The sequence below is a fragment of the Neophocaena asiaeorientalis genome, unplaced genomic scaffold (assembly GCF_003031525.2).
Source record: "Neophocaena asiaeorientalis asiaeorientalis breed wild unplaced genomic scaffold, Neophocaena_asiaeorientalis_V1.1 scaffold14, whole genome shotgun sequence".
In the NCBI taxonomy this organism is placed as follows: Eukaryota; Metazoa; Chordata; class Mammalia; order Artiodactyla; family Phocoenidae; genus Neophocaena; species Neophocaena asiaeorientalis.
Window position 1 is genome coordinate 9,546,055 of NW_020175192.1, and position 15,336 is coordinate 9,561,390.

General features: G+C 38.9%; 1 protein-coding gene across 3 annotated transcripts in view; it reads right to left on the reverse strand.

Annotated features, from left to right (window-relative positions):
- NRG1 (neuregulin 1) overlaps positions 1 to 15,336 on the reverse strand; it is a 215,602-nt gene that overhangs the window by 100,248 nt on the left and 100,018 nt on the right. For 2 of the 3 annotated variants that reach the window (XM_024765023.1, XM_024765025.1), the window contains exon 1: positions 13,404 to 14,070. The exons of the other annotated variant lie outside the window; for it this stretch is intronic. In XM_024765023.1, the coding sequence (XP_024620791.1) occupies positions 13,404 to 14,070 (667 nt within the window). Of the gene's footprint in view, positions 1 to 13,403; positions 14,071 to 15,336 lie in introns of those variants that run through there. 3 annotated transcript variants of the gene reach the window in all.

Consider the following 15,336-nt stretch of genomic DNA (forward strand, 5'->3'; position numbering starts at 1 on the left):
AACTTCTTGCTCAAGCTTTTTCTTTTAATACATTGTTTAAATCAATGGAGGTATTTTCATTATACTTTTAAAATCCTGATTGTAAAAATTATTTGCTATTTTTACTAACTTAACAATCACTGCTTTAAATAAACAACTAAATACGGAAATGTTTGTATTAACTGCCTACATCTACGGTCATGCTATGTTTCATACACCTCCAGTATCATTGGCTTGTTTCTGAACAGTGCTAGTAGAAATTATATTGCCTCTTTCCATTTACCAGCTTTGAAAAACTGAATAAATGTACCAACATGTTGACTGCCTCCTTAACCTTGAAATATTCCTTTCCCTGGAACATAGCGCATATATCACTAAAATTACATGGATGAAGGAGCTACAAATTGAGAATGTTATTATTAATAGGCTGTCGAAATCTGTCAAAATCTTACATTAACTGTGGTACTTCAGAGCTCATATTTTGAGCAAACTGAATGAACTAACTTGTGGACTTTAATGAATATTTAGCCTTATTTGAATATTCCATGAATAAAGAGAAAAATATTAATAATGATTTTGGAGGAACAGTATTTCCTATGTGCTTTTTGTAATAATGGTACAAGTACAAGCTGAGAATTCACACATAGCATCACTAACATAAAAGGATTTGTAAGGCTAGGTAGTATGCTGTGGGGATACTACACAGAGATTTATAGTAGAATGGGCTGACTATAAATCCAATACGCACTTCCATATGCAATTTTCACACCAAAATAAACCTCAGTACACAAATTACTGGCACTTATTAAAGAGGATATATATCCCAAAAGAATTTTGATTCACCAGCAACAATGAATAATGTCAATATAGGATAAAGTAAAAATGTCTTTCATTTCTGTATTTTATCCATTTTAATCTTTATAGAATATCAAGGGAAGAACAATTAATATTATTTAACTGAGTGGCCCCTTCAGGAAGAAACAACGAATACTTCCTGGAAATTGGAGCATAAGTCACTTCCTACCATGAATCTACTCACTCTGTAAATGTATAAATATGCAAAGACTTAGCAGGACACAATAAATACATGTTGAATAAATATATGACCTTGTCATTCAGAAACTCATTAATTTAACGACCTCTAAATCACTCATGTGTGCAAAATCATTTCCTTCCTTCCTTCCCCATATTCAATTAGTCCTGAGGAATTCTTTCTTCATAATCTCTCTTATACTTATGGTTTTCTTCCCACTCTCTCTTGCACTATTTATATCATCATCATCATTCTTATTATTTTAATGTCTGGACCATTAGTTTATTCTGTGACATCAGTTTATTCCAGAAGACAATAACAGTACCCAGCTCGTGCTTTCTTGTGACGATTGGATAACACATGTGAAACATGGAGCACACAGTGCATGCTTCATAACCACTAGCTATCAACCAATCCCTTCATACCGATCAAACTGGCCTACTATGTGCCTACATGCCCATTTCACTCTTGACCTTCCTTTAATCTGAAATATACCGACACCCATCAGAATTGTATATATCTTTCAATGCCCACCTTGTTTCCTTTATCCCTAAATTGAACTAAGTACCCTCATTCAAGTCTTTATTCACTGTTCCCTTCTTGAGGCAGCCTACTTTTTTTTTTTTAACATCTTTATTGGAGTCTAATTGCTTTACAATGGTGTGTTAGTTGCTGCTGTATAACAAAGTGAATCAGCTATACATATACATATATCCCACATCCCCTCCCTCTTGCGTCTCCCTCCCACCCTCCCTATCCCACCCCTCTAGGTGGTCACAAAGCGCGAAGCTATGCGGCTGCTTCCCACTAGCTATCTGTTTTACATTTGGTAGTGTATATATGTCCATGCCACTCTCTCACTTCGTCTCAGCTTACCCTTCCCCCTCCCCAGGTCCTCAAGTCCATTCTCTACGTCTGCGTCTTCATTCCTGTCCGAGGCAGCCAACTTTAATCATTCTATTTAAAATCACCGTGCTTCTCCCCGAGAGCTATGACCACCTTATGCTATTTGCTCCATACAAGTTGCCACCTTCTAAAATAGTACATGATTGACTTACTTACTTATTACCCTTTTGTCTGTTTTCTTCCTTTAGGGGTGAACTCCTAGAACAAAACCTACTGAGTCATTCAATAAAGAATATGGAAAAATGGAAAAAATGAAGTTTTCCCAACCCTAAACATTTAACTGATTTATATAAAGGAGCATAGCTTTTGGAAAAAAAGCACAGTGAGGTGGCATCCCCATTTTTTAGATCTGTCTCTGTTTCTTGCTAACTATGAAAATATGTCAGCCAATCATTTCACATTTCTGTATCTTGGTTTCCTCAGGAGTAAAGTAAAATATTTTGATCAGCTTATCTGTAAGAGCTCTTACATCTTTAAAATGTCAATGGTTCTCCTGCAATCCTGTTTCATAAAATTCAGATACTTCCAAATCACTGTTATCTCATCATGGACAGCTCCAGTCATCACATTAATTTATTGACTACATCTGGATAATGAGTAGATTTCTGCCTTGCTAAAATGATAGAATTTGAAGCTTCTGCAACTGCTCTCCAACAACGAAGAGAATTTCATTGTCTTCTTATGGACCGGACCTGCACACTATGTTGTGGCAGAGTAAGAAGTCACAGCAGTAAATTTAAAGTATGCATCCATACGCTTGTCCACAGCAACGTGAGTAGATGGCATTTTGCCAGCGAGGAGGGCTTTCTCTCTCAACCCATCTAAACCATGGAGCTCTGTTTCTGGCTGACAGGTGGAGTGATGATTACCCTTCTCAGCTCTCCTTCTAATTCCCGAGAACAATGCAGATAAGATGGTAACACAAATCACACAGAGGAAAAGCCACGTGAGCAAACCAAATGAAAAGGGTAGTATATCCACGTCTTGGTCAATATGTCCCTTGGAATTCCTGTCCCTTTCTTCAAGCCCGTTATAGCAATAGCAAGGCGTCAAATTTAGAATTCAAGGAAATGCAACTTAATTTAAAAAAACTGCATAATGGTAGCTCACGACTACATAATGCTATGTACCAGGGACGACTCCAAATGCTTTATATACATTAACTTATTTGATCCTCATAACAACCTCAAGAGGGAGGTATAATTATTGCCACCACTTCACAGACAAGGAAATTAAGGCACAGATAGTTTACATAATTTTTCTCTGTGCTAAAAGAAAAAATTTGGTTTAAATCCGCTCCATGATGCCTTCAAAGCTCTGAAATTCTAATTGCAATTATGTAATAACCCAGTACATTTAAAATATGTATCAGTCTGGGGTTAGAATTCCCAATATAACTCAGTATGTCCTAATGAGCTCAGTTTTTAAGAAAGTTATAACCTAACCCACTATGTCCTCAAGACATTACCGGACTCACCATTATGAAGATTCTATATTTGATAAATCCCACTAATAAGTAGCATAGATTATCAAAAGATTTTGATCCAAAACGGATAAAATTAAAGTTTCAAGGTGATAAAGCATCAGCTATTTAAAAAACTCAGCAATCTAGAACAACTAATTTCCAAGGATTTTGAGAGGCCAAAGACTTACTATATTGATCCCAGTGTTTTTATAAATAGTTTACTGATTAGTAAAATGTAGCTGTGTGTACCTGAGGTTCCAGAGTGCAGATGAACTACAATTAGAGGATCACAGGCATATGAAACTGAACTTCCTAAGCAGGGGTTAAGGTAGATATCTCCTTGCTGTCACTGAAGTAGAAAGATAAAAAGACTGAAGAGATTATTTTATATATATATATTTTTTCCCTATGTAAACCCAAGTCTTCACAGATGACATGACATTGTTTTTTCTCTTCTCTTTGAAAAATCATAAGAGTTGTCTGATGGGAAAACTGTAAAAATCCAGCTTGCTCTAAGGATTATAGCAAGGAAAGATCAGAGCTGTAACACTCGGTGCGGCCACTAATAACTCATAAGATTTGCTTTGTAGGCAATACTTAGCAGCATGTACCAATCAATGGTTACTGATTCCTTTTGCTCCCAGAAGACCAAGCAATTATGACCCAGGAAGCTCCACCAAGGGATTACAAACAAATGCTAACAAGAGTTCAATCCCATTGTCTTTAGATCATTCCATTTATTTATGGAGATTTTATTACATGACACCAACATATTTCATCAAACAAATACTTCCTGTTACTTAGCAAAGGAAGAGGCAACAATGAAAGTCATCAGGCTATTCGTAGTCAAGTCTGTGGTTCAGGTCTCATTCACTCTCCCTCCCCCACCCCATCTAGGGAGAAACCACAGGTCTAGACCAGCTGCTCCATATCCTCTGATGCTCTGAGACCCTGGCTTCAGAGGAGGGTGGGAGAATTGAGGAAGACGTGCAGCAAGATCACTGGAGAAGAAGGAATGGTGGGGAGAGTGAAGAGAAAAGTAACTGTGGGATGGCAAGGACGTAAGAAATGAGGGGACGGAGAAGAGAGGAAAACTAGAGAAATAAAATTATATCAACATCGGACACCAACATAGGTAGCAAAGTTAAGACTTGAAACTTCTGGTGTCATTTGTTTGCCTGTTAATTATGTTTCCTTTGTGGCCACCGTCTTTGTCCACAACGTTGCTCTCATCTTCAAATGCATATGAATATATGGACATTTGGTTTAATTTTAAATTATGAGTTGTTAATAAAATGAATTTGGAAGACACTTTTTTTAAAGTAGAGAATTATATGAGTATTAAATTCTGTACTAACTTTTGCTTAAAATAGAGCTCATATATTTCCCCTTCAGCTGAGATAGCAGTACCTCAAGAAAGGCAATTCAAACACTCAAGTGCATACCACTGAAAATTATAGTAAATCAAGTCTCGTCTTGTCACACTATATTCTTGATGAAAAATTAAAAATGCTTTACCTTAGGAAGCTTTCCATTATAATTCATCAAATTTTATTGGGTCTATCAGCTTATTTCCACTGCACTGTCAGAAAAGCCTATACCCCGGTAAAATCTGCCCTAGTATGTTGTCAAATATTTTCCCCTTAGAAGTGGTGGCCTCATTGCTCCAATATTGATTCAGAGTCCAATTTCTGCAGCAAATCTATCATAGTTGAATAAATAAGAATCAAGATGTCCAAAGCATAAAAGTTTTCACATATTTCTAGTTCTACAATAAAGAATAAATGAAAACATATATTATTACTGATTACTATACATGTTTGTAGATATAGGGCTAGAGTTTTGTTTTTATTTTTGTTTTTAAACTTATTGATAAACAACCTTTTCCTCTATACTTTAAGTGACTTTATTTACCCAATTTTAGTTATTAAGTAATTATCAAATCATTTCTCCTTTTATTTAGGATATTATATGTATAAGCTAAACATACATACATTATTTGTAGAATTCATATATATATATTGTATTGTTAACCAAATTAAAATAACATCTATGTTTAATTCGGCTCGTGTAAAATTATTCTATGTAAATTATTATTTTTATGCGTTTTGTGAAATTCTGAGAACAGCTTAATTCCTATCTTTTGGGGTCCAGAAATTCCAGTTTGGGACAATGAAAAACGTTAGGTGAACATCATTTCTGTTCAGATAAAGAAGGATTCACGATCTTTTCGGTTCAGCTCTTTCTGTGCACTACACCTAAACTGTATGGATTCTTTTTTACTACTCTAACCTTCCCATAGAAGATACTTTCATGACAAACACAATTTTAGTTACTACCTGTCTTTTTCTCTCTTACAAGTAACTCCTTATCATTCTCTCTGTAAGAAAGCCCCTCACACCGTGATTTTTGGACATTACCCAAACAGTAATAATCTATGTATCCTAACCAATTTTTTATGGGGAAAAACCACTCTTTTTAATGATACTACGGTTTAGGAAATTAGTAAAGTTCTGTATCACTCTAACACATAACAAGTTAATCCACTTGTTAAGACTCCCTACAATTTATTCCTAGGAATGTTAACATACGTGAATACTGTTTATATGAGTGGTGCTAGAGAGAGGAAGAAGAAAGTTAATACTTCTTAAGCCCTGTTCTAATATCAGGAATTTTTTTTCCACATAGAGTAACTTACGTAGCCCTTAACACAATCTCATGAACGTTTTAGGGATTAACATTCCCATTTGTTCTGATGTAAAAACTAAATCTCAAGTGGTGAAGTGATTTGTTCAAGGTCATACAGCTTATAAATGGTAGAACTGGGATTTGATGTCGTTTCCAATACAATTTCCACTACACCATGATGCTTCTTCAACTCTTATCTTCTAAGTTTTGCATAAGCTTTCGCAAACTCCCAAACTTACTCTCCAGATTTTGTTACAAAACTACTCTGTCAAGATCAAAGGAGGAGAAGGATAAAGTGAAGAAGGGTGTCAAAGTAGAATGAGAGAGAAAACTGGTACTGGTTTCATATTTACTATATTTTAGGCTTAGGACTTGGTGTTTTCCCATAACTCATTCAATCCCCCAAACAGCCTCAAGAGATGCACACTGCTATTCTCATGAATAAATGAGAAAACAGATTCAGAGGGATGATCTAACTTGCTCGAGGCTGTGAAGAATGGCAGGTAAGATTAAAATTCCGGTCTGCCCCTCACAGACTTAGAGAACAAATTTATGGTTGCCGGAGGGGGAAAGGTGCGGGGGGGGGGATAGACTGGGAGTTTGGGATTGACATGTACACACTGCTACATTTAAGAGAGATAACAAACAAGGACCTACTGTGTAGCACAGGGAACTCTGCTCAATATTCTGTAATAACCTAAATGGGAAAAGAATTTGAAAAAGAATAGATCCATGTATATGTATAACTGAATCACTTTGCTGTACACCTGAAACTAACACAACATTGTTAATCAACCCTACTCCAATATAAAATAAAAAATTTTTTAAATTCTGGTCTGCCCAACTGGAAAGCTAGTGCCCTAGGGCAAGACAGAAATCAAAGCTGTAAGAGATATCAGTAGTAAACTACTCAGTAATCTGCTTTGAGCATGAATGTTCCTCAACAATGTCACTGATTGAATACTTCCATTAAGAAGAAACTAAATTCTTTCCAAATAAGTAGCACACTTCAGTAGGGGCTAACTTTAATTGTTAAAAAATTCTCCTATATACTACGTTGTTGGGAAAGGGATGTCCAACCTCCACTCCAGAGGGGCGTCCTACACTGATCAAAAGCAGAGGGGTAAAACTCTCTTCTCTAAAGAAGACATCTATAGTGGAGTGATGAAAATTTTACTAGTTAGGATTTAAATAATAAACAGGAAATCACAATCATTTAAATTAAGGCAATACATACTATTTGAACATAAAGGCTACAAACAACTTGGAAAAGAAAAGCAGGGTATAGAGAAGAAAAGGATTATTTCAGTTTTTAGTCTCAGCACTGACACTAAGTAGCTGTAGTGTCCTTGGGCAAGTCACTTCACTTTTCCAGATCTGAGTTTCCTCCCTCAGGAAGTCACTCAGATAATCTCTCCAAATGTTCAACATATAAAATTGTATGATTACAGAATATCAATTATATTATTCAGAAATGACCTTTGAATGCAAATACACACACACAAACAGTGGGTTCAATTCACTGCAGTAAAGATGGCAACAAGGTTTAAGATGATGAAGATCGATCTTATTTCATTCCTACTCGTGTGAACAATATATGAACCCAAGTTCCTTTTCAATTTGAGAACTAGATAACTTAATGACAGATTCCAGCCTTTCTCTGGACAATGAAACTAAAAATCCTCAAGATTATGTTAATGCCCTTGTTCTGTAAGCCATAACAACACGCAGAAAGTATGATTGAAAAAAATATTTACAGCTATCAACTTGCTACAATCTGAAAGTAATCTTACATTCTTTACATGGCAGAATTATGGATATATTTTCCATTTTAAGAGAGTGTTCCTAAACAGATATTATCTTCCCAACCACTTCAATGGTTTGGTTAAATAGTGTCATAGAGGCCAAACAGGAATCAGCCAAAGTTACCCAGCTTGTTGGTAGCAGAGATGGGATGGGTGTCGCTTTAAGATAAAGGACATTGCTGGGTAAGTGTTCAGTAGTCCACAGATAGAGAAGAGGAATACTATGGGAGGAACAGGAATGGCAGTCAAAATGTGAATAAAATGAAGGTAAGGGGAAGAAACACTAAATTCAGAGAGTATTTGTGTAGGAAAGTAAAGAAATAACTCGAGCTGTGCAAATCGATTCTTAAAATCCACTAGAACAAAAGCTCTGTGAGGGCAAGGATTTCACTGTTTTTTATTGTGATATAACCAATCTAGAACAGTGCCTGGCCCATAGTAGGTTTTTGAGATGTATTCGCTGAACAAAGAAAAAGAGTAAACAATAAAAGAAAACTGAAACATGGACATACAACAATAATAAAAATGCAAACACGAGCATAAAAGCAGGCATGGTATTTTATGGCTGATAGAAAGTGCAATAGATTCGGTGGACACGAGTAACATTAGATGAGTCATAGCTTTTTTATTTTGCTTTTTTTTTTTTTGCGGTACGTGGGCCCCTCACTGCTGTGGCCTCTCCCATTGCGGAGCACAGGCTCCGGACGCGCAGGCTCAGCGGCCATGGCTCATGGGCCCAGCCGCTCCGCGGCATGTGGGACCTTCCCAGACCAGGGCACGAACCCATGTCCCCTGCATCGGCAGGCGGACGCTCAACCACTGTGCCACCAGGGAAGCCCAAGTCATAACTTTTTTATGCCTTTCTCAATCTACAAATTATCTCTCTCTTCATGTTTTAAAAGGATACGATGAGGTATTATTAAAAGGGAAGGAAGACAGAACAGAGATGTATGGCCTGGGACATAATGATTTTCTGGGAATGCAGAAATGCTGATATGTATATTTATATGTTTATACAGTGGAAAAGAAGGAGAGATAAAGAAAAGGGATGAAAGTCTGAATCGATGGTGCCAGTAACAAACCAATATATTGTTTACTGGATGGAGACATTTTTTGGTATGTGTTTTTGTAATATGTGTAAATACTGTTTGGTATTAAAATGCAATGAAGTTCTATAGGAAAGAAAAGGCAGGTGAAGATGCATTGATATCTTAGAATGCAATGGAATTTTGACATATAAGGCCACCAAGGCATAATTAGGAAAATAAGAAAGAGTCAAGGTATAATTGGGAGGGTGGGAAGGGAGAGGAAGGAATAAGGAGAAATAATCAAAGTGGGATATTCAGGAAAGAGGTGAGCTATATAGCCATCTGCTGCCTGTCAAGAAAGAGATCACCCTAGAAAAACCTAAGCTGTTTTCAAAAGCAAGCGGAACACTGTATGTGTGATAAAATAAAAAAGAAAAAGGCCATAACTGCAGAAAATTTCGTGAGAGCAAAAGAAGAAAATCAGAAGAAAATTTAATTTTAATGTTTTAAGTGAACCATACACACGTGACCAGTGGTCACACTGGAAGTACTTCCCTTAACTACCAGGCAGATGCCACTTAAACTACCAGAGTTAGTCTTCAGCTCTAACTCTCTAGAACAGGGGAAAAATGATAGAAGAAAACTGTTTAGGATTAAATTTTGGGAGACAGGACATTACTCTGTTTCCTACTATTTGGGATTTCCCTAAATCTTTCAGAGTTTTGTGAATTTTAGTAAAAGACTTAATTTTACTTAATCCTTCAGAGTCTGGCTTTCCTCATCAGTAGATTTATAAAATTACTTGGTTCAAATTGAGGAGCTTTCAGCTTTTTCCATCTTAGGCTCTCAATAAATATGGTTAAAGCAGAGAAAAGTTATTTGGAATCACCATTCTGAAATACTATAAGTACAATTGCAAAGACCTAGAAAAATCTACTGGACTTAAAATGAATGCCACTTTTCAATGGAAGGGAAGAAATCCTATGGTATATTCAATTAATTGTGTTGAATTTTGCATATGGCAGTACTTCATATTGTCACTCTGGTAACAATGGCTTGCCATGAAACCCAACAGTACAAAGATTTAAAACAAATTTGGCTTAAGATGAAAATATTAATACATTCTAATAACCAAGAGTCTGTTGTCAAGCAGGTTGTCCCATCCAAAAATACATTTTCTTTCAAGATGGTATGCTAGTTTCCTGGTTACAATTCAATTAATCAGTTCTTTTTACAGTCATCTAAGTTTGCAATCTCCCAGAGTCAGATCCTTCCATATAAACAGAGGGTAAGAAAAATCTTAAAGCCCAGGCAAGGAAAACAAATGAATGGTTCCAGTATTAAGTGACTTGATGAAAACTAAAAACTTAACTAGTCACAATATAATGATCATAGTGGGAAACCACTAACTATGCAGAAAAATATTAGAATTACATATACATTTTAATTTTTTCATATTTTATATATAGTCTATATATTAAATTATAGCCCTGTATTATATTTCTTAATGTCTACATGTATGCATAGATTAATACGGTGAGAACATGCAGTTATATTGCCTTATGAAAGACATACCCATTTTAGAACGGCTGACATAGCCTATACCTCTAGGCAATTTAAAAGGTGATACTTTGCCTCTTATTATAATAAAGACAGAGAGTGTCTGGATTTTAGAAGAGTCAGTGAGGGAGAGGGTAATTCTAGTATTTATGGAATAAAACCCTAATGTGCTAATAGGTAGATTGGTTTGGGAAATAACACAGCAGACACAATTACTAGGATTGTCTCTCTTCCACTCTCGCAGGCTCCAGGATAAAGAAGAATCAATTAGCCCTCAACAGACTATGACCTTGAAGACTACAGCTCTGTGCATAATACGCCGAATATGCTGAGCCAGATAGAAACGGAGAATCAAGTCCTGAGACCACGGAAGAGCATGGTTCAGATATGACAATGCCTTTCGAAAAAAAATTAAAGCTGTGACAGCTTCGTGCATGCCAAAACCACGCAGGAGGATGAAAGAAAAGACCCGGTTCTTCTGTGACTAAGCGACAGTTTCTTAATGGAAGAGCAAAAAGTGAAACAGATTGCAAAATGACAACCTAATTCCAAGCTTTTTTTTTTTTTTTTGCTTTCCTTTCGTTAATGGTTACAAGACTCTTAACCAACAAAAGCAACCACTTATGGGTGTTTGAAAACAAAGCTCCCTGGACCAAATCCCTTTCCAAAATAAAAGGAATACAGACGCACAATTTTTAGGATATTCGTGTTTTTGTTGTTTTCAGGCACTAGTTCAAAAACTTAACCCAGAGTGTTCCACACAGCAAACCCTATAGGCAGTAAAGTGTTAACCAACTGTGTAGCCCTAACTTTTCAGGAGAAAACTACTTCCCAGACAGCTTTTGTAGGCGTATCTCCAACGCACTGAGAATGCTGCAGCTGTGCATCTGGCCAGAACCGGCCACTGTGATGCTTTTAGGCAGCAGTAAATCTTTTCCACTCAATAGAAATGCCGGAAAAATCAATGTCCTGGTTTGGAAAAAAGAAAAGAAACTGCATGGAATGTATAATCTATTAAAACACTTAGTAGAAGAATTTACCTTAAAAAATAATTTCTCAAAACATCACAACATACTTTTTAACATGGTCCTAGATCAGGAAACTGTGCTGGAGCTTTCTTTGTTTGCCTCTGATGACAAAATTACAGGGTTTAGTTGAAGAGTGTTTCACAGGGTCCTCCTTCTTTTTCTGGACAGCTAAACCTATTCAGGCACATTTTAATTAAAGACTTAAGTTGAAAATGATAAAGACAAAGAAGTAACCTTGTCTTCATGGTGAATTGTGCTTCTCTTTGCAAGATCTGTACTTGCTTTTTATAGCCTGTCATTTCATCTGGGTATTATTTCCCGGTCACTTTGCCAGGTGGGAAGAGGCAGTGAATACAGTGATGGCTGTCAGACCTTTAATGACACTTCAGGGATTTGATAAAGATACAAAGCAGTGTCTGCAGAAAGGAGGTTCTTCCCTAACTACACCTGAAAAACAAGCCTCTTTTTTCTTTAAATCTTTGCCACAGAAACTCATGTGTATGAAATGAGCTTGAATCACAAGCACAAATGAACTTTTTCTGCATTTCTAGAACACACAGCTCTCCTTCATACTGAATATATCTGAAAAAAGATGTTTGTATTCTTCATTACCATCTAGAGGGAACCAGAAGGGGTATTTCATCACCGAATCCTTACCCTCAACTCTCCTTTAACTCTAAGAGATTTTACACACGTTATTCAGAACCAAATTCTCTGATCCTTTACTTTTTTCTAAGTAAATAGTCTCAATGGTGAAAAGTGATAGAAGATAGAGAAACAAAAATAAATTAGAAACATAAAAAAAAAAGCTATAGAAAACTCCTCTTCTATAACGACGTTTAGAACAATCTGACTGGTCATGGTTTCATCCTTGACAACTTTTCCATTTTAAAGCATTGCAATGACCCAGAACATACAGCAGTATATCGCTCTGTATTGTTTTAAGAGCGTGGCCTCTCTTTACTCAGGTGACGGATAAAAAGGACACATCTAAAACAAAAAAACGAGGTACCTTACTAATGGATCTTGTACTTTTTAATGACTGTCAAGGAAGCTACTTAAACATTTGATTACAGAAAACAAAACTAATTGGACAAACCATAATGGAAAAGAATATGAAAAAGAATATATATATATATGTATATGTATAACTAAGTCACTTAGTTGTACAGAAGAAATTAACACTGTAAATCAACCATACTTCAATAAAACTTAAAAAACCTAATTTGGGAAAATCCTTTCATGCAGATTTGTACCACGTCCTGAATAAAATAAAACTGCCCCATAATAAGGGCTCAGCAACTCAAACCACTATCTGAGCACGACAGCAACCGTCTGATACTGCTGAGAGGTGAGCACTATACGCATGTAAAGATTTCATGCGGTATCAGGAAGAACCGATTAAAATACAAACGTGGGGAGAAGTGGTTTAGGGAACAGGAAGAAGAGATGGAGAAAGAGAACAGGCAGCTTGGGCTGGCTGGGAGGCAGAGGGTAACAGAAAGGTGAGGAGAGGTGATCGGAAGTTTATATGGGAAAACAAAAAGACACAGGAACATACACAATGGTCTGATGTTTTAATCTAAAAAGTGTTAGAAATCAGTGGAATGTAACTGAAATTCAAGCATGGCTCCCAGACGCTGAAGTTTTGGGTTCCCCACCCCAGATTTAACAATCCAGGTAGAGGGAGCTGCTGCTAGAGCATCCGTTCTAACCAGCAGTTCACACGGTCTTTTCACTCATCTCTCCACGCCACCCCGGAGCATCCCAGTCACATGATACACTTAAACCAAACCATGCCATTAAAATCCAAGAAGAAAAGGACACAGCTACACACTCTAGAGAACACTTCTGAGGACCTCAAGCCCACCCCTCTCCTTCACACATCATCATCCGTCTGTCTCTACTTACAAAGTTTAGGAGCAGTCTGGAGATTAGTTTCTGTTGCTTGTGGCTGAGTGGCTGCCTTGGGTGTTCTCACCTCAGGGTTCCGAGTGGGTAACGGGAAGGATGGAGCAGTGGATGGCAGGAAAGAAAACGCGAAAATACGATTCTTCGGGGTTGGTACCGCTGAAGGCTCCGAGGACACAACGGCATTGTCAGCTGGCACTGTAACTTGAACCTCAGTTTCAGAGTGAGCCCTAGAGACAGGTGAAGTGTATGCCTCAGATGATACCCACACAGCTGAGGCAGCAGTTGGATCCAGAGAAATAATAGGGTCCTGGCCTAACCCTCCGGGGTCAAGGTGAGTGGGAGAGTCATACTCAAAAATCTTGTCCACAAACACCCACTTGAGGCCGGCGATGCAGAGGCAGAGGCTGACGAGGCAAGCCAGAATGGGGACGATGCAGATTTTCTCTGAGTTGAGGCAACCTCTCAGGCGCTCAGCTTCCAGGCAGACACAGCAGGGAACAGCCAGGCCCACGAGTCCCGGGGACCTGCCATCTTCGGTCTGGGTCTCCGGCATGTCTTCTGCTGCCGGAAGCCCATCCAGAGATGGGTCTGCGCTCAGCTGAGTGGAGGGGCTGGAGGACCTCTCAGCAGCTGCCTCGGACATGTCTGGGGGAGAAATCTCCATCGGCTCACCTCCAGAAGGCCTGGCCTCCCGCACCGTCCATTACCATCCCCCAACCAAATGATACAGCATCTTACAGGGGGAAATCGATAAGTCCTCCAAGTCCAGAGCCATTACCGAAAGCAAGAGGAGTTCAGGAGGAAAGCAGGCGGAGAAGAAAAGAAAGCCTCTAGCAACTACCAAATAAAAGTATATTGTAATTCTTTACTGCTGTTTCTGGGCCACTTTTGCAGTTCTTTTAAATGCTTCTCCAAAGCATCCCGGCTGGTCAAGAAGGACAGAGGCCAAAAGAGAAACCGAGCTGATCTGTTGGTCAGTTAAGTAAACCAGTAGCCCAAACTGAAAGGCATGTTTCTCACCTCGAGCATCTGAAACTGGGGTCTGCTCAGATGGAGAAAACAACTGTCATGCAGGAGAAGTAAAAGCAAAAGCAGGACCAGCGGCGGCGGCGGCGGCGGCAGCAGCGGCGGCGGCAGGAGAGGCAGCAGTGACAGTAGCAACAGCATCCTGTTGTGTTAACGCGACGGCTGAAAGGGGCTGAATCATTACAGAGCAGCAGGTGCCTGCCCTCCGAGCATCACTGCAAACAGTCTCATCGCAGAGGGATCTGAAGGCGAGAGCGCGGCCAGGAGGGGCGGTAACTGCGCTCCCCGCCCTGCCTCCACCCCTCACCCGGCAACCAACTATTCTTTGTCCTTCCCGAGCGCTCATTCACTTTCTTCCTCTGCGGCTCTTCCCTTCTTCACCGTCTCTCTACCTTCCTCTCCCCTCCTCCTCCAAAAGCGTTCTCTCTCTCTCTCTCTTTCTCCCTTTCTCTTTCTTTTTCCTCCCTCCTCTCCCACCCGCCTCCCTCCATCCGCACTCTGGGGCTGCTGGCTGGTCTGAGTAAAATCAGTATACCCAGCAACGCGGGACTGCCAGTGACTTCCTATTTTATCCAATTAGAAGGAATAAAGGCCATCAAATCAAAGAGAAGCTGGCAGGCACCAGTTAAGCTTAGTCCCCATGGCCCCCAACCCCGTTCGCCTCCTTCTCTTTTTTTTTTTCTCCCTACCGAAGCTGCCCCAGTTTTCCACCCCAACCTTGCTTGCTCTAAGTCTTGCTGGCTCTCTTTCCTGCACCCACTGTTGGGTCAGAAAAAGCCAGCGATCGATGCTAGCAATCTAACAAAGCTGGGATGGGGCGCAGCGGGGGAGGGAGGGATGTAGGTGGGACCTTATGGGTTGGACCTGAGGCTTGGCAAAGTCTGATATCTGATTCCTCCCCAGA